Below are 21,113 nucleotides of genomic sequence, written 5' to 3' on the forward strand. Positions count from 1 at the left end.
ACCATTATAACACCCACAAATTTTTAATTTTGCTAGAAAAATTATTGACTTGAAGAGACTATTATTTTATTAACGGCAGTAAAATTATAAAAATGGTAGTAAACTACGATCTTGAGTAAATGAAATTCTGAGGAAAAAGTGTCAACTTTTTAAAGATACAAGCCCCAAACAAACATCAATATAAATTTTAGAAACTAAGGTGGATGTTTTTAGGTAATTTAGAAAATATCAGTAAAGTTCTTAGTTTTTAAATTATTATTATTAATTTAAGTTGAAGCTAAATTGTATTTAATCGAATTATCGAATTTTATTACGTCATAATTTTGCAAAATTTTTTAACTTCGATCATATTTATTTCCCGTGGGGACTCTCTCAATTTTATGTCATAAGAATAAATATGTCGAATAAAATTCTTTAATATTATTAATTTTGAGCAAATTAATAGCATTAATTGTGTATTTACAAGAACATATACATAACTATTACATATATGCACATACTTATGACTGTTATAATAAATTGGTAAACAAATTACAATTCATATTGAAAATTTCTTTAGAGAATTGAAATTTTTAAGTACCAAAATATTTTAAATTTTATTATCACACGTGATTATTGAGAAAAATTTTATTTCATTTTGAAAAAAAAAACCTCCAAGTGTTATAGATTTAAAAAAAACAACAAGTTCTATAAAGTTAATACTCTCTTAAACTTATTTTTTGACGAAGCATTTATTCAATTATCTGTCAGCTGTGTACTGTTCGCCTATTTATGACATACTTTAATTTTTGTGGTTTTAAACATCATAAATTAGTTGGAATCGAAAAATTTCTTGCAAAATTTCGTTTACACCTCACCTCTTTCCCCATATTTTAAAGCATCATTCTAATTACATACGAAAATAGAACCTATGCATATACATATAACAAGTCATACTCATCTATGTGGGTATAATATCTATCTCTTTGTATTTCTATTATATAAGACCAATTTTAAATTTTATTTCTCTTTTTTGTTGGCCGACATTTTTATGAGTTTAAGTCGTGTCAAAATGGAGTAGAATTCTCATTTGTTATATTATAAAAATTTTTGTACAAAAATAAAATAAAAAACGAAATTGAAAGCGAAAGTAATAAAATTAAATGAACTTTGAAATTAACAACACTTGCACGAAAGGAAATTATTGTAAGTTTTTTTTTTTTTTTGATAAAGCGTTTGTTTAATAACAAAAAGGAGAAGTATGATTTTATTTATTGCATAAGTAGCGGTTTATAGGTTGTTAAATTATGGAGTAGTTTTATTTACAAAGTTGGTAAATGGTGAAATTATAGAATCTACACAGTATTGAGATTTCGCACAAGCAAATATTTTATTAAGCCTCTTATATTTTATAAAACTAATTTGAATTCCTTTATATGTGGTGGAAGCTGCCACACAGCTTTAAAAGTTATTTAATTTTATACTATGGAAACTATTGAAATTACAGTGCGGAAATTTTGTATAAACGAATAATTAAAAAACAAGAAATACAAATGGAACAGCACTCAAAATCATTCATTCGTACAGGTATCACAGAGTTTACACGGTCAACTCTACCTATACTCGTTTTCTGTTATATTTACCGAGTACCAGATTTTGTATAATATTATAAGAGCTTCAATGTAAAGGAATGACTGCATACCATGTGCGATAAATAATTTTTCTCCTTTTAGTTTACGATAAACTATCAAAGGATAAGAAATTGAATTTTATGTCATGAAAGGAAATATTCAGTTATATAAAATAAATCGACTGTTGACTTGTTGAATTATTTATTAGCAATTTTCTGATAATAAAAAATTGACCGTTCAAGAAAATTTGGAAAAGAAAAAAAAAATATTTTTTTTTTTAATGCGAGGATAATAAAAAATTTTTTTAAGCTTTTATTTTTTTACTTTGTGATTTTTATCTTTTTTATTGCTCAATTTAGTGAATTTTTTTTTTCATTTCTTAGATTTATGTCTATATTTAGTACACAGGAGTTTATTGAAATTAAACTACTATTTCTTTGAATTTCAATTGAATTTGGAAACTATTTTAGTCAATCGCATTTTAACAATCATTTTGTAATAAATCTTGTTTTTCCAAATACCCTCATTTCTTTCGCCCAATTATTTTGATTTATTTTAAAATTTGAAAAGTCTTACATGTATTTTTTATTTTAGGAACCTTATTGTTTAATATAATAGATTCTTTTGGTCATTATTTAGATTTTAAAAGGTAATCTTATATTCTCACCTTAATTTGTAGAAGAAATTGAAAAATTGTTAACTTACCTGTAAAGAAATAAAAGAATAAATACAAATTAGTATGTTTACAATGTATTTTTATAATAAAATTTTAAATATTTAATAAGCAAGACTAGTAATAAGGGAAACAGTTTTAAAACTATATTATTACTTCAACTTCTTTGTAAATTAAAGTACAATAAACAGGAATTGTAAATTTTCAAAATAATTTAAGTTAATTAAATTCAATTAAGCTCAAATTGAGTAATTATAGGCAATTACAAAAATGTAGTTTGTGCGAAAATTTGGTTCATCTATAATTTGTAAATTGAATAACAACATTTTTTAATTAATTTATGCAAATCTTCATTTTTATATAAAGGATCGTAATTGAACGTAATTATTATTTATTTAGCATTTTTTGCTAAATGTGAAAACATCATCATTAATTATAAATTTTAAATTCTATAACGCTTCATTTGCAATTTTGTTGCACGTGCATAAGCATGGAAAATATTAATTACTAGGTTGTTTTATATAACTAGATACATGAAATTTCTATGCGTTTCCAAAGGAGATGCTAAAATAGAAAAATGAATTTAATTACACATTCGAATAAAATGTATACATTGGAATAAAAATTGTATATAATATGTATGCATATATGTAGGTATGAGAAGGATAATTAATTGAATTAATTACTGTGACATAGAATTTTCCAGCGAATAATGCATATTTTATGGTTACGTGTAACAATATTTTGTTTTTTTTTTTCAGATCATCCATAATATGATGTTCATACTAAATCGACGAAATTAAAAAGTTTGCGATAAAGCACGTTGCTAAATTGAAGGGGCATATCAATACGAAGGCACCGAAGTTGCTCAACACATCTGGCATCCCTTGACGCCTGACCAGAAACAAACCGTCGGATCATTTTTAGCAATACGAGTATTAGCTACCAGAAGTTGCGTCAGTTAACCAACGGGTGTCTGATGTTATAAAATTTTGTAATAAGCTTTCAATAAAAAAAGTAATGGTTGGCTCTGGGTAGTGAGGTAGAGAAAATATCTTCCCATCAACAAACATTTTGTTATTTATCATAACTCATATGATCATAATTAAAAACTGAAATTAGTATTTTTGTAAAAGTTTTTTTTAAATTTTGTTCTCCCCTAAAAGTATGCAATTAATTAAATTGAATTAAGAGAATAGATAAATTAAAATATTGTTTTATAAAAATAAATTATTTCTAAATCATTTCTTTGCCCTCAGCTTAATTAAAATGCAATTTATTTAGTTATAGTGCAGAAAATGTTCTCAAACATTTTATAATTTTCAAACTAAAATCATTTTCTTCAATTGAATTTCGAGAAAATAATAATAAAAACATAATTAACCAACTTTTCCTTTTCGACAAATTACATGTTTATATTTAAGTACACCAAATTTCATATAAACCGGTTACGGAAATTAGATTAGTAAATATAATCGGAAATATCAAATAAATTGAAAATTTGTGCTAATTCATTCTGTAATTTATATTCGTTTAGTCCTTAAAATTTTGTAATCAATCAAATTGTGTTAATTTTGTTGTAATTATTCTATTAGTACAATTTATAAGCCTGTAATAATTCATTACACTTAAACTAAATGTTAAATTTTATTAATAAAAATTGCATGTTAATAACATATAGGAAATTTCATTTTTGAATTGAACGAACATTAGAAGAAAAGAGTTGAATAAAAGAACTGTTGATTTTATAAATTTCTAACTATGTGAAAGGAAATTTTACCATTTTACCAAAAAAAATAATGAAATAATTAAGTAAATGCTTTAAAGAATGACGTATATATCAATATTGTTCGTACGCAATGTTATTTTCCGATTAAAACAGAGTAGCCAACACGAATATGCGAAATTAATTCAAAAGCATCTTTATTGATTTTTTCTCAAATCAAAAATTTTATTTTAGAAGGCAATAGTCAACGAAAAATATTTTAAATTCCTCCTTGTGGGAAATTTTACATAATAATAATGATAATAGTTAAAAATATTTTGAATATTGGGTTTGTTATTATAAAATTCGACTATAATTTATAAAATTTGAAATTTTTATGTAGCAAGGTGAAAATTTGGAAATTCCGTTACCTTTAGACTAAAATTTAAGCAAATTAAATTGAATTGAAAGCTTTCTAATTAGAGATATTGAAATAAAATCCTCATAAAACACATTCTCCAACATAAAATTTGACAATTTACTTATGAATATGAGAAAAAACATGAAAACTAGGTAATATCTTTTTTTTTATAAAAACTCATCATTATTTTGCAACGAAATTAAGAACTGTTATAAAATACAAAAATATGTTCAACAATAATTCCAAAACAGAAACAAAAAAATAGGGTCCTTTCCATGTAATTTTAAGGTCTCATGTTTTTTTCTTATTTTTTAGGCAAATTATTAAGGTGACAAAATACAATGTAAACGTACAAAAACGTTACAAAAAAAAAATATGAAATAACATCTATAAATATCAAACGAGGTGACATTTTTACCTCCATTAAGAGAGCAATAAAAGTATTCCTGTATAAATGCGTTTTGTTTTTTTCCCGCCTTTCAGTTTATTTATGTTGGTCATTGTTAAAATATTATTACATAATATAATAGGGTTGCTGAGACTATACGCATTTTAAAATTGCAAAAATAAAAATTAAATCAAAAGTTCCTAGAAGAGAAATTTTAAGCCAGTTAAAAACTTTTAAAAATTTGAACTAGTAACATATTTAGTAGGATTTCAGTAGGAAACTATTACTATTAGCACTACGAATAGGCAAACACGTTTTTCGTACTTTTATTTTATTCAAGTGCACTTTATATTAATTTTCGTAATTAAAATGCCAGAATGAATCCGAAATTTATCTTAATATTTCAAGGAATTTCTTAAATCACTACAATTAATTTTGATATACGTTTAGTTAACACACTGAATAAGAGCCATTATAGCCACCTCTTTTTGATACGTCCGATATAAATTGTTTACTTTGCAAAATTTTCAAAAGTTAAAAATAAAATTTTATGACTTTATATAGGCACTTAAATTATATCCTGTTAACATTGAGTAATATTATTAATAGAATAGTGAAGTGTTGTACGTAGTTTTTGTATAACAAACAATAATTATAGTTCCAAACTAAAATTACAAACATAATATATATACCATATGTGTATACCTACGAATATTATTATGTATATTACTTAATATGTTTATTTATTGTAGGTATCTAGAGTAAAGAAAGATGTTAACACAAATGACATTAACCATTAACAAATAATTTGAACAAGACTATTTCATTGTATATTAGAGATATGACATGTTGCATTGTATACGAGCGTATAAACAATATTTAGAAGGACTTTATACGTGACATCATGATTATTATAATAAAAAGAGGAAAATAAAAACAATCTTGACATTTTCAAATGAATTATGGCATCAGAAGGATGTATGTACATACGTAGTACATGTATAGACTTCGGCATTATAATTTTATATACTTATATAAGTTGTAAATCATGTCAAACTCCTGCCTTTATAATATTATATTATAATATACTCGTAAATATATATAATGGAAAATTTTGATAAAGAATCGGGAAGTCTTCACGAAATGGCATTTAGATAGCTCATATTATGATTATAGCAACATGTTTAAACGTTTTTTGTTTTCTTTTATGATTATGTGACAAAATTTTTAATGGGGCAACAACCCATGTAATTCCTAAATAAATTTATTTATTTTTTTTTTCTTTTTGTTTATTTATCGTTGAAAACTGAATGTATTTTGTAAATATACAAGAGGACCTAATATGAAGAAGTATTATTAAAGAAAAATCATAGTGTTAATTTTTATAAATAAAATTTTATGTGATTCTTAATATGATTGAGTCATTTTTCACCTCTAAGCCAATTTTTTCTAAAAGTTTTTGACAAGTATTTTGTTTTCTTTTTCATTCATTGTTGCTAAAAAATTATAAGTTTAACAGTATGTCTTTACAGAAATGCACAGAGAACTTGAATGAAAATATTTAATTCTTAAACTTGTAACGAATGGCCGGACGCGGCGTGTATTAGGTTATTTAATTTCCGTTTTCTAAAATTAAAATTTTTCGTGGTTTTCATTCTTAAACAAATATAATTTTAAAAAAAAAAAGAAAATTTGTATACGAAATTTTAATGGGATTCACGGTTTCCGGAAATTAAATTTTTGTTTGAAAAAATTAAGTAAGTACCTAATGTTATAATTAGATTGCTAAAAAGCACGAAAATAAATTTTGAAGTCTTTTGTCAAAAAATAGAAAAATCGAGTTTGTTTTTCCAGGTTAATATCATTCTACTAAACATAAATGTGAAGAGAAGAAAAAGCTATTGGACAGACAACCTTTTGTAGTCTAAGATAAATGTTTCAATAAAAATAATTACAACGCACAATAACCATTTAAAATGCAACATCTGACATAAGCTTGTCAACAATTAAAAACATAAATTTTTTTCTTTATTTTAATTGGAAATTATTTGAACAATTTTTTCTGTCTATTCAATTCTTGCCCCATTTTAGTTTTTAACCCTAAGTTTTTATTCTTGTTAGGAATACACTGCAAAAAAAGTGAGAATATATACATAATTTAGAAAAAATTCCAATTTTCAATTGTCCAATTCCATTTTAGAAATGAAATCTTTTAAATTTAAAGGTTTAGTTTTTATTTAAGTCTGCAAGATGATATTCAATATTTTGCTATAATATTTAATTCAGTAATACAAAACTATTATTTTTATAACAAATTCAATTCGTACACTCCAAAAAAAATTCAAAATATATTTGCATAAAATAAAACTTACCTTGGTATTTGTAATGCTATTTCATCCAAGCTATCAGATGGACTCATAGGAGTCCTCTCAAAGAGTCTCGATGGCGCTAATGTTAAATGACCAGTTGAATCGCTAACACATCGAAAAACTTTAGCGCCACGTCTCTGACGTTGACGTTCAATACGTTTTTTGCGTTTATTTTCTTCAGCACGCTGAAGATTATGTAACCGGAAGAAAAACATAGACATACTATGACAATGTTAAACAAACAAAACACCCAAAAAAAAAAACATATGCAAAAACCAAATACACCAAAATTCATTTTAAATCCCAAATGTAGAATTGAGTGAAATTTTTATCATCAAATAGCGATGATGCGATTGCATATAAAATTTTCAAATGATGACGATAATCGTTTAAAACAGTAATTTTCAGCAAGGACATGAATTTCATTTTAATTTTTTATTCAATTTATTTAAAATATTCGATTTAATTTTTTACGTTTCGTTTCCATTTTTTTGTTTCATTTTCGTTTTATTTAATTTTTATTATTTTGATGGTTTCAAATTGTATCCAAAGATGAAAAGAAAGTAAAGATATTTTTTTTTATTATTTTGTTACGTTTAATTTCGCGTTTAAAAAAACATTTTCATTTTTTTTTTTATTATTATATATTTTGTTTATTGTGTGCTTTGGTGTGTTTATGTGTAAAATTACAAAGAACAAGTGGCATTTTATTTAAACATAAAAATCTACTTTTTCTTATGATATTGCATATAAGATACACGCATATGTATATACGAATTTCATAAAAAATAAAGATCTACCAAAGAATGTAAGAGTAACAAAACAAAAAATGATGAAATAAAAAATAAAGGTTTCCAGGGTTTAAGAGAATATCTTTTATATTTGCAAAATAAACCAATAAACATAATATTTTTATAAAGAAAAGCATAATATAGTGGCATAGTTCCAATATAAAAGCAAATATGTACAATTTTTAACATTCAACAAAGCCAAAGCATTTTGTGAATAAATGTGGTTAAAAATGTGGTTAAATTTCAAAACAAATGAAATAATGTTTGTATTTAAAATATTGTCATGCATAATGAGCAGTGTAGGCACGTGCTCCAAAAGCTGAAGAAGACATACAATTTTTAGTTTCGCAAATGTTTGAATTCCATAGTTTTATATTCAAGCGTGCACACATGCAACTGTATAATCGCATGCAATTAAGAGCAATCAAACAGTTTGTAATTTTTTACAAACTAATTGCAATTTTCAAATAACAAAATCGACCTAAATTGACGCAATAGTGTTGTTGCAAAGATGTACAAAACTAAAAATTCTGTGTCTACCTGCGCCCTAAATTAAGTGAGAAAATTTTCTTTGGTAATATTAGGACTCGAGCTCATCAGTGTTCATACAGAGTGATTATAAAGACTCATGTTGTCCATTTATATATTTCAAAATTAAAAATTGAACTGTTATATAAAAAATTTGTGATAAATAACAAATAAGATTCCCAAACTGGCTTCTACTTCTATAACCATACATAAAGATGACCAAAATCAAAATACTGGAAAAGAAGTTATTAAAATATTTTCACTTAAGAATTTCGTAACCAATATAACTTATCAATTTCTAAATGTCACCCATATTCTTATATTTGCTTTTTTTAAAAGAAAAGGTCTTCAACTAATCTATGACGTAGTTTTTATCTAAGATACTTTTTGGTAAATATTTTAAAAATAGCAGTAAAAAGAAAAAGAATATAGAATTAACATTTAATCAAAAGAATTCTGAGCAACCATGCAAGACAATATTATTATGTAACATCTTCTTATTTGAACAATTTGAACATAAAATGTTTAAGCAGCACAGTAAATAAATATAAAATGCATTTTGAAACCAAAGCTATTTTCGTTTGATTAGAGCCAAAGAATACAAAAGAAGAAACCAAGAAAACAAAAGAAGAAAACTAAATAAAGTTCAATGGTTGACTACGTTGCTATCAAAATTATATTTTAATTTTTTTCAATATCTAGTTGACGATGGTATTGACGTCATTATTAAGGATTAGAAAAACTTATATTTTAAGATATTTTAGTACATATTAAGAGTCAGACAAAGAAAATACTTAGTAGTAGTTTAAATTTTTTAGCAAAGTGTTATAAATACATTGCCGATGTTCTTAATTAACTATTTCGATTAAATTTTATTATAGAAATCAGCTTACAATGCACTTACTTATAGAATATTAAGAGGTTAGTCATGGGAAAAACAAAAATTTAAGTTCACTTTAAATGGATTATTGGCAATTTGAAATCAAATTTTACTAAGACTGCGGGTAGCTATAGCATGTTTTGCTGATAGCTCAGGATGTTTTCCTTTAAAGAAAGTATTTATTATTCAAAAGAAATGGTTCGATCCGATTTTATTTTTATTTTTTTTCTTAAATATCAAAATGTCTGCGATTTTGCGAATTTATACAAAATTGCAAATTAGAATTAAATGTCTTCAGGCACTCACGAAATTAAAAATTTTTTAATTTCATGTTCATTTAAAAAAAGCAACTTCTTCTAAACCCCAAATCGAAGGAATAATTGTCAAAAAATTTTTAATTTTATTTTACTTACAAGCACTTTAAAAGGAAAGGGTAAATATTTACCCTATTGTTATCATTTTTTTTAATTACTCAATTTATTGGACAGAATATCTTTATTTAAGGAGCTTATATTATTTTGAAAAAAAATGAAATAAAATAAGATCTTTTCAATGAAAATTTTACCTAAACGTATTTATTTTTGGTTTTCTCTTCACTGGAAAGTAATTAATTTCAAATTTCTTTTAATATTATTGTAAATGCATCCCATTCTTATTTTCTTCATTTTCGAAAGGTTAAAGAAAAGAAAAGATTGTTTAAAAAAAAAAAAAAAACAAAACAAATTGTTTTATTTATTTAAATTTAGATATGGTCGACAAATTGTACAAAATTTAAATAATCCTTAAAGGATACTAAGAAAAAATATTTTTTAAATAACCTCATTTTAATATTGAAGGACCATCATTACAATTAATGAGTTGTAATTTTATTATTTTTTTCTTTTATTTTTTTTTTGTGTTTGATTTCTAAGAAATTTCTAAAGTCCTTTTTTCTTTCTTGTCGTTTTGAATAAAATACGAATAGTAATTAGAAATTTATTCTATATAAATTTTATATTTTTCGTTTTTCATTTTTTTTTTATGTATTTAAGGTAAGGAGTAAAAGCTTATTATTAGAGAAATCATTTTAAAGGACAATAATTAATGTACATGTATATGTACATTTTGTAATCGTATCAATAATGGCGAGACAATTAAAAAGAATATAAAAAGGATACAATAAAAAAAAAAATATAGAAAAACATTTATTTAAAATTTGAAAATAAATTTGTATTTTTTGTAATTATTTCAAGGATTACAGAAAAGAAAAACTCAATTAATATTAATTAATTGATCAATAAATTATTTTGTTTTGAATAAATAATATAAACACGTACATACAACTTGGACTCTAAATGCAAAATTTATAACAGTAATTTTAAAATTTTAATTATATTCATAATAAAAAGGTAAGAAAAGGACAACGATATTTTAATTTTTGAATATTTTTATTGGATTTTCAAAAAAGAAAAAATGAATTTATCAAAGATCTATTAAAAGTTTTGAGTTGTACCATATCTTTAAATTCCATTCGATACTTTTGATTTCGATACAAAATTGTATTTATTCGATTGTTAAAAACAGTTGATACGCTATTTTATTCTATTCGTTTATAATTGTAATATATTGAAAAAAAATATTAAGGTTAAAAATATTAAAGCTAAGGTTGAAAAGTATATTAAAATTTAATTGTAGATCATCTGATCCGATCAAAGTTGCTATCCTGTTAGAAAATTTAGAAAATATTGCAAATTTCTGGATATTTTTAAAATATAACTTATAAAGAGGGGCTAAGGATTGAAATTATTAATTTAGTTTAATTTATATTTAAGTTTAACGAAGACCGCTATCCAAGTCCTGAGAAATTAGATAACCATCTCGATAAATTCAAAATACAATGATTAATTGAAATATTTGATTATATTCCGTTATTACAAACTTAAAAAAAATTTCAACCGAATGACGAATGAGTCCTCTAATGCAAACGAATTAGTTCTGTAATAAAACTGCCTTTAACTGAACTGTGTACAAACAAACGCTTTTTGTTTTTTTTTTTGTTAAAAACTATTATCAATAATTTTTTTATCAATAGCGCTAATACAATTGTTCTCAACCTTTTCCAGATAGGGAAGAAGTAGAAATATTTTTTTTGCAATAGTTTACAATCCGAGACGTAATACATATTGCATCATGTTGCTAATATTTGAATTGATTTTGCCGCATCAGAAGAGATTCTGTTTTATCATATTTGAAAACGAGTTATTTTTTTCTTGAACACACAAATACCACGAAACTTTCGTATATTTTTCAGTACAGGGCTGGCAGAACATGTACCCGTAAATTTGAAAAAAAATCAACGGCATCTTTTTAGCATTCTCGCGAGAACCTGATTGGGAAACATGGCATTAGAGGGTTTATTCTATTCACTAATTCAAATACACTGAAACATTTTCCACTAATTTCGATCAGACACTGTTTCATTTTATTATAGAACTAAAGTGGTTGTTCTGTGTTAAGAATTTATGTATACTAATCAAACAAAATTACTTTAAACAATAATAATATCCTTCTCTGATTAATAAAATTTTTCGAATATTTAAAAACTTCAAAAGTGTAAACTCCAACTTTCATTAATCAACTCAATAAAGGTACTGTTATAACAATAATGGTATACCGTTTACTTTCTAATGCCATTAAATTGTATTTATTGCTTCCGAAATTTTTACCATGAAAAATTAATTTTTTAAAGTAATCACGATCTTGGAGTGTTTTTTAAAATATCCTAATTTAATTTTTTTTACACTTAAGAAAATCAATATACTTCCACAATATTTTCTTTCCTTCCTTCCTTAATATTTTCCTTTTTAAATTAAAAATTTGATCCAAGATTGAATCGACATATAATATCTAAAGACCATGTAATTGTAATATTTCTATAAAAATTTACAAAATATGTGTATGTGTAAATACAAAATAAGAATATATACATATTACATATTTTTAAAAATGTTAAATGAAACCTATACCAATAAAAGAAGAAACGTGATTTCCATTAAAATGCAAATATAAAAATGAGTTTAAGATTTTTTTTTGACGTGAAAATTTTAATATTTTTCGAACCATTAAAACCAAAATAAGTAAAGAGAAGGGATAAGGGAGAGGAAAATACTACGTACTTAAATTTTCCGAATTTCGAGAACGTGAGAATACTGAATTGGGAAATTTACAGAATTAATTTTCTTATCTACAAACATTCTACATTTTCATGGAAATGTTTTGAACTTCAACCATTTCTTAGTGTTGGAAGAGATAAATTTTCATATTTTGTTGAAAAATATATACAAAATAATGACGTCATTTTAATATTTGAGTTTAATATAACAACATCACATATTGAACAAAGAAAACATCAGAGGACTTATCTTACGTATATAATATGTAAATTTAATCTTAGTGTTTGTACGAATTTACGAAAATTTATAATTCCCAATGGAAAATTTCGGGTATAAAATGAACTCTTAATGTATAGAGGTGTTCGAAATAAACCTTATTTATAAATTATTTTATGGAATCTAGATATAGGTTATATATTTTTATCTAATATATTTTTCTTTATCAATAATCAACTTCATGTAAGAGTCAAACTCGCACGTATTTTACATGTAATGTGTATAAGTTATTTTAGTTATCGATTGTTCAATAAAATTAATGAATTTTCCCCAAAGATAACAAAATAAATGAGTTGATAAATAATGTTTTCCCCTTAATGTAAGGGTTAATTTTTGCTTAAAGATCATTTCGAATAAAAATATCTGCCATTTCTGACCTTTAAGATTCCGAAAAATAATTAAAAGTGCTAGAATATTGGGTAAGCTGAAATAATGATATTATGTAACTAAATCAGAAAATATGTATACTACATTCTGTGGGGGCGTAATAACGTTAGAAAAACTTTTAAAGTAAATTTCATAATTTCTTAAATTTATTCTCCATTAATTTAAATCAAAAATATTTTCAAATGTAATCAAGATATTGAGACAAAACTTAAATTACGATGAAAAGGAGGAGTGCATATTTAAGTAGAGAAAATACTCTTGTGCTCCTGTTATATTTGTGGGACCGTTAGGAATTTATTCTCAAAGCAATTTATTTCGTAAAATTTGTAAAATTTAAGTTAGAAAAATAGATAATATTAAATAAGAACGTTGAAAATTTCGAATTTATTTGAATATTATAAAAGCTTAAATACTTTGTATAACAATAAACGTACTAGAGTAGTACTTAAAAAACAATTTGGTTATAAAAAAATTTATGTTGTTAAAAAACTTCAATATTTTTTATGTACCATTATTATTATTATTATAGCCAATTATATTTTAAAATAAAAGTAATAAAAAATTTGATTTGAATTTGTTCAAAAGAAGTCATATAAAAAAATATTTTTAGTGTTATGGAAAAACTGTGTATCCAAGGTTATTTGTGCATTTAAAAAAAAAAAAAAAATTTCCGCATTTCTCATTGCACTCGTACATGTAAAGAAAAAATGTTTAAAGTTTTTACTACTTTATAGGCGTTCGGAAATGGATTAAAATTTTAGAAAATTTTATATTATAAAAATTTTTGTCTTTAAGCCATTCTTGGGAAAATTGCCTTAATCAATATTAATGCAATTTCCTCTAAAAATTTTTCTGAGTTCTTAAAAGAAACAATAATTTAAAACAAGTTTTTAATTATTAATCAAAACAAAATTTTGGAAACACCTGCTGTTACAATTTATTTGGCAATATTAAAATAAATGGAGATTCTTCCTACACATGGAAGAAAAAAAAACTTCATAAAATCTTCGTTTTATGACGCACTTCGAACTTTGGTTAATTTTTAAAATGAAGAACCTTTTTAGCCTCATTATCTTATATACTCACATTTTGCTTTGTTTTCAGTTTAATACTAAACCGCTTACACGCTCATACTATGCTTTCACTAAGCACGTATAGCAATAAGTCTACAATGTTAGTAAAAATTTTCACACTATGTGCTACAGTTAAAAATTATTATGATGTAAACTTTTCATACAAACACAAATTTTACTAATTTAAAAAAAAAAATTTATTTAAATATTAAAAAAATAAGGAAAAAATAAAAATATCCTAAAACTAAAAATTTTAACTGAATGAAAAAAAACCTTAAAAATAATCGTTAAAATGGAAAATTAATTTTTCTTTTTTCACTGGTATCCTTTTTCTTCATTGTAAATTTTTATCGTTTTTTCATGGAAAATTAAATTTTTGAATTATTTAATAAAAAGTTATAAAAACAAAACATAAGGATCGTCCACATTTATTTTTTTTTTTTCACATTTAAAGGAAAGACAATTACTGACAATGAAGAGTTTAGGGAAAATATAATGAGGTATACAAGGGTATTAAAAGTCGAGTGCTGATGATGATGACGATAATGAAAATTATATTACCTTAAAGGAAAAGTAAAACTGTTAAATGCAAAAAATGGAAACAAAAAAACTGGAATAAAATTTTTTAAAATTTAATCGAAAAAATTTTCCTTAAAATGAGTATTTTTGCTTTTCTTTTTGTTTTAAATTTTACTTTTAAGTATAAAGGACATTTGACAGGTAATATTATATTAAGTTTAGAAATTTTAAGACAAAAAAGAAAAAATTTTTATCCTTTTTAATGGAAAAATGAAAATATACTATTCGTAAATTTTAAAATTTTAATTTTTTCCAATAACTGAAAAAAAATTTATGACATTCAGTAAGAGAATTTTTAAAGCTTCGGATCAATGAAAATGCTCAATGTAGTGAAAATGTAAAGGTAGTGAAATTTCGAATACGAATTTTTTAAAATTTAAAAAAAATACATAAATATTTTTACTATTCGTTCGAAAAATGAAACTCAAATGTCAAAATTAATTAATTTAAAATAATTCAGAAAAAATTAACGTGATTTAGAAATAAATTTTGTTTTAGAGATATTTAAAGTAGCTTTAAGTCATTTGAAGAACAGATATGTATTCGATAAACAAAATTTCCTTCTTATATTTGAAATTTTAAAAATTTGATATATTCGACATCAAGCATTGCACTAAATTCAACAATTTCAATTAACTTAACCCTTTTGGTTAAGGTAAAAGGAAACGAAAGTCAAGTTTAACGAGTTTTTGGTCACTTTATGAATATATCGGCACGAAGAGGCATTCACAGCTTCTTAATTTCTTAGGACTTATGCAAAAAATTCAAAATTGCTTATTAGTTTCACGCCATCACTCTGTCCGTGGATGTGTTTACTAAACTTTTACACCCTTTAAGATAGAAAGATGAAATTTTGTATATGAAGAAATAAATCTATCTAATGTAAACTATTGGTTTGACCCCACTTTATTTTAAAATAATTTTGTTATATTAAGTTGTACGTTTACATAACAATTTCCCTTTGAAGACAAAATTTTTAAAAATATTGTCATTACATCCTAAAAAAATCATCCTTTTACAAAATATTGGCCATATTGTTTTCATTCAAGTTTAATTTTTGTTGTAGTTTCTTTTCCAGTTTTACCATAATAAACTGTGGCAATTTCTGAAAGCAATCGATATTACACATATGCAAATTACAAATTATGCACATCATGTTTGCAATTTTATTCTTGTGGTCCTGTTAAACTTTTATAAAAATTTTAGTTTTTGTTAAAACTTTAAAATGAATTTCTTGAAAATAAATTAAAAAAAAAAAAAAATTTAATATGCAATTGAGGAGATGAACTTTTTAACTTTTATACAATATTTACATAAAAAAATTGTTGTGACTTATACACTCAATATGCTAATGAATTTGTCAATCTATAAGTGCATTGTGCAGGTAATTGTATTTTTGGTTTCTTCCTGTTTTAAAAAAATACATGTACTTATTTGTATGAAAATATGAAAATTGAGAGGAAACAAAAATTTTCTAAATCTTACTATCACCTATTTTCAGTTTTTCCTTTCGGAAATTAATTCATTGTTCCATGACATCTCATTCGAAAATCACATTTTCTCTTCAATCAAATTTGATTATTCTAATATAGCTACATAATAATATACTATTTAAATATTATTTGGTTACATATATACCTACCTATACCTATTTTTATACCTACATATATACATGTAGGTGTAAAAATATTGTATTGTATTCCAAACAATATATTATTATATTTATTACAAAATTAGAAATAATAAATTTGAGTGTTATATAATAATGTAAAAATTATCAAAAAAAGTTATTTTTGGAAAGTATAGTTACCAATATTATAAACATGACTATAATAAACAACACATTTATGTGTAGATATAGCACACATACTTGTTAGATATAGACTCAATCCATTTTAGAAAAATAACAAGAACTTGAAAATAAAGTAAAGGTAAAAAAATACATGTCTTGTTTAAATAAGAATTCAATAAGGATATTTGAAAATTCTGAAGGTTGAATTTGTAATAAAATATATCCTTGGTCTCAAATTATATTAAAAGTAATTTGGAGAATATTAAGATTAAAATAGAGTATATAATATATACTTAAAGGTAGATATTGTATATGCATGTACTCGGATACTGTTATTTTTATTTTGCTATAATTTTATTTAAAACAGCAAGCGCTCGTGTAATATTTTTTTAATATGGACAAATAAAAAATTTAAAAATATTATTATAAAAAGTTTCGATTTTCTATATTCTTTGGAAGAATTGCACTCATCTCCAATATTACTAATTTAATTCAATTTTTATATAATTCAATTTCGTATATAAATCGATTGCTGTTGTTATTTGAACACCTATACTTATATACATATATTATCTCTGTGGCTCATTATAAAAAAATCTTAAATTTTTTCTTTTCGTCTTTTTGAGTGTTCTTATTAATAGAAATGAAATATAATATTTTCGTCCTTATATTAAAATATTATAAATAAAAATTTCTAAAGTATGGGCTATTATTTTTGTATATGACTAATATTATGAAAGTAATATTTTTCTAAAATCAGGTTGCTAATTACATTGATACATAAGATACAATATTCCTGATCTGATTGATTTTTCGTTGTTATTTTTCATATTATAAAATATAGATCAATTTCAGATGGTTTTTTCGAATGGATCTTGAAATTGTATGGAAAAAGAACGAAATAGGCCGAAAATTGCTTTAGGTTTGATTGTTAATATTTTAAAAGATTTCGGAGATGGTGGTTTCGGAGATTTCGGAGATGGATTAAACGATGGATTACAAAAATGGCTTATTATGAGTATGGGCCACTCGGGTTTCTTACATTAACTAGTTACAAGAAGAAATGAGACATTTTCATCAGACTTTATTGATTGTTTTGTTTAGACAAATAACTAATAAATTAAAATGTATGAAATTTTATGTACCCATTTCTACATTATTATCTATGATTGGGTTCTTAAATATTTTTTTGAAAAAATTTAATAATCGAAATCGATAATTTAATTAGTTTAACTGTAAAAACTGAACATGTTGATGTAACACGGAATTTTTGTATTTCTAATCAACTACTTAAAGTAAGTCAACCATTATTAACTTGCAATCAATAAAAAAATTTAATTTTGTATTAAAATAAAAATTTATTTTCTATTATAATTAATTTAAATCAATTTCAATTATTAAAGTTTTCAAATTACTTTTATAATTATTTAAAAATTATCCTGAATTTATATTGACTTTTTTGTTATTTCAAAATTTTTTTTTCATTAATTAAATTCAATTAGTTTCTATAAAAGTATCGTAATAAATTCTGTATACTTTGTTTCCTCAATATATATGAGTTATTGCATGTATATATGTACATATGCGCATTCTATTTTACAGTATCTGTAGTTAGGATCGCTATTGCAAAAGTTGAAATATGAATTTACTTTGCACTGGAACACACATAATATATACATATTATCATTATATGCTTGTAGTCTTATTGTATGTACATATTTTAGAGAAATGTACAAAATAATGCACAAAAATCATTAAATGATGAAAATTATTAAATGATTTTATAAAGCTAAAAATAAATTATTGAATTCATTGTGGATGATGGTTTTAGTTCATCATGTTCTTGGTTATGAGCATATTAACTTGAGCTTGGAGGATATTATAAATTTAATACATCTGTAACTACAAAACAGAAGTATGAAATAATGTGTATATATTATGTGTGTCTAAGTATTGTTCAGTTTCAGATTCTGAATTCATTCATTCATACGTTTTTTTTGTATTTTTTTTTCATTCTGCAGTTTAGGTATTGACTATATATAAACGTCTTAAGCTAGGCTAACTAGATTTTCACGAATATCATATTATAGACTACTTTAATCGACTATATATTAATGTTGTAATGAAAAGATCTTACATCTTATATAATAAAATATGCAATCCTTTATACTAAAATATAAAATAGTATCTTTAAAACAGCTCTTTATAACTCCTAAAAAGTACGAACATGTATCAAAAAGTTGACAGTTATTAATCACGTAAAATGCAGTTATTTTACATATACTGCTCAGAAGTAATTCAGAATATTATTCTGTATAACGGTTGTTAAAATATTAAATGTAATTTAAAAATAATCCTAAAGTACCAAATTGATTTTTGAAATTTTCTAATAAAATCTTCGTACAAGATACACGAATTTGTCTCTTGTATACGAAGATTTTAATGCTCAAGAGACACGAATTAGTTTGAACGAAACCTAAAGATATTACTAATAGTCTTACATAACCAATAATTTTTTGCTACAGTAACTGTAAAATTCAAAAAGTAAATTTAAATTTATATTTAATATTTTATCATATTATATGAAATTATTTTTAATATTTGCAAATAAATTATGGTATATGTACAAATGTTTATCTATATATTTAAATAGAGACCTAAAATTTGTGTTTCCACATACACACTTTAAGTAAATTCGTAAAGTTTTAACAAAATAAGTTCAAGAGTAGTAAGAGTAAGTATACTTTTAAAAATAACATAATTTATGAATTATAATTTACATTTTTCCATAATACCAATATATGAGAGATTTTAGTTTGTCTCGGACATAGATTACATTAAAAATATTATTCAAATATGTGCAAAATTTGAAATTACAAACTTTTTAAAATATGAATTAAATATTTTTTTGTTTTTGTTCTTAAAAGTGACCCAAATTCTATTGTTTTACCTTTATTTCAGAAATTTACATATTGTATGACTGAAGGAAATTTTTTTCAAAAAAAAAAAAATACATGCATATATTTCAAAAATCTATTATTGTCCTACGGGGAATATTTTAAAATATAAATTTAAGATTATTTAAAAAAAAATTTTATTATTTAATAAAAGGTTCTAATATAAGTAACTTTTGGGATAAATACAAAGATACTCGCAAATAGTCAAATATGAATTTAAAAAAAATAAAATTTAAGTTCATTAATTTTAAAAATTTTTATTTTATATGCGTAAACTAAGATAATATTTTGCAAGCCCATAAGTTCCGAATCTGCTGTTATATTTTGTTTCTCACCACTAATTTGCAGCAATACAAACAGTTTATTGGTACATAAGTTCGAGTTTTTAAAATTACAAAATATTTTAGTAAATCTAAAACCAAAGAGAAAAATTCGGCTCAATATGTCAACTCTCTCTTTAGATTCAAGACTTTTTAGTGACATTATAGCATAACATGTATTTTATACTATACTTATTACTAATTATATAGAAAAGAATAATATATTGTAACATTATTAAAATATAAAATTAAATAAAAATTAATTTTTTATATTTTTTAATTTTTATTAAAATTCAATTAAGCATATATTGTGAAAATATTATAGAAAATATTAATGAAATTAACATAAATATTCAAAAAGGTAAAAGGTTGAAAAAATAATTACTTATATGAGAAAGTTTGTAAAATTTTATTAAAGAAAATTGATTTTATTCTATTCAAATAAAATTTAAGAGTAAAATAGAAAATATAAAAGAAGCTTGAAGACAAAAGAAAAGTGAAATACAATAAAAAGTTTTGAAAATATAATTGTAACTTACAACACCAACAAAAAAGCACCAACATCTTAATATTGCATAGAGCCAGCTGTTTAGATTTTTATACCTAAATATTATAAAGTATAATGATGAAGAAATAATATATACATGCGTTAGTAAACAAGTAAACACACACATATTATGTATGATTGTATATGTACGTATGTGTAATACCTAAGTGAAAAAAATTAATTCTTTTGATTGTTACTGTACAACCCCGAAAACATTTTAGTAACTGTATGCTAAGTAATATTGTTGAAATCCTAGTTTTTAAAATTAGAATCCGAAAATTCTTAGACGAAATACCATATACTGCCGTGAAAGTTAAAAAACCGAAAATCAGGAGTAGTTCGTGCATTATGTACAAATCTCTCTAGTCCATCAGTCTAGACAGATAGGAGGAAGCATAAAAAATTTGTTCTTTACAATATGAATAAAGACATTAAGTTATTTAAGCAGAATTCGAGACTATAATAAATTGTTAATTTTCAACTCCATTATATAGAAATTGTCATTTTAAATGTACTCAAAATAATATGCCATTCGGTCCACTTCCAAGCAATAATAAGATATAATTAAAAATTCCGGATTTTTTTTTGGATTAAATGAATAAGTGAAATTATCTGTTTTTTTTGTTGCTGTTATAGAAACAAAGTTTCAATATTCAAAGTATAAT

General features: G+C 23.5%; 1 protein-coding gene across 20 annotated transcripts in view; it reads right to left on the reverse strand.

Annotated features, from left to right (window-relative positions):
- LOC129610910 (potassium channel subfamily T member 1) overlaps positions 1 to 21,113 on the reverse strand; it is a 206,411-nt gene that overhangs the window by 179,150 nt on the left and 6,148 nt on the right. For all 20 annotated transcript variants that reach the window (XR_008697111.1, XR_008697110.1, XM_055523712.1 and 17 more), the window contains exon 2: positions 7,170 to 7,388. Coding sequence is in view for 18 of the 20 variants with exons in the window: in XM_055523712.1 (XP_055379687.1) it covers positions 7,170 to 7,388 (219 nt within the window). In the remaining 2 variants the exon portion in view is untranslated. The remainder of the gene's footprint in view (positions 1 to 7,169; positions 7,389 to 21,113) is intronic.

This window comes from Condylostylus longicornis, unplaced genomic scaffold, assembly GCF_029603195.1.
Source record: "Condylostylus longicornis isolate FDR11 unplaced genomic scaffold, ASM2960319v2 ptg000048l, whole genome shotgun sequence".
NCBI classification, from domain to species: Eukaryota; Metazoa; Arthropoda; class Insecta; order Diptera; family Dolichopodidae; genus Condylostylus; species Condylostylus longicornis.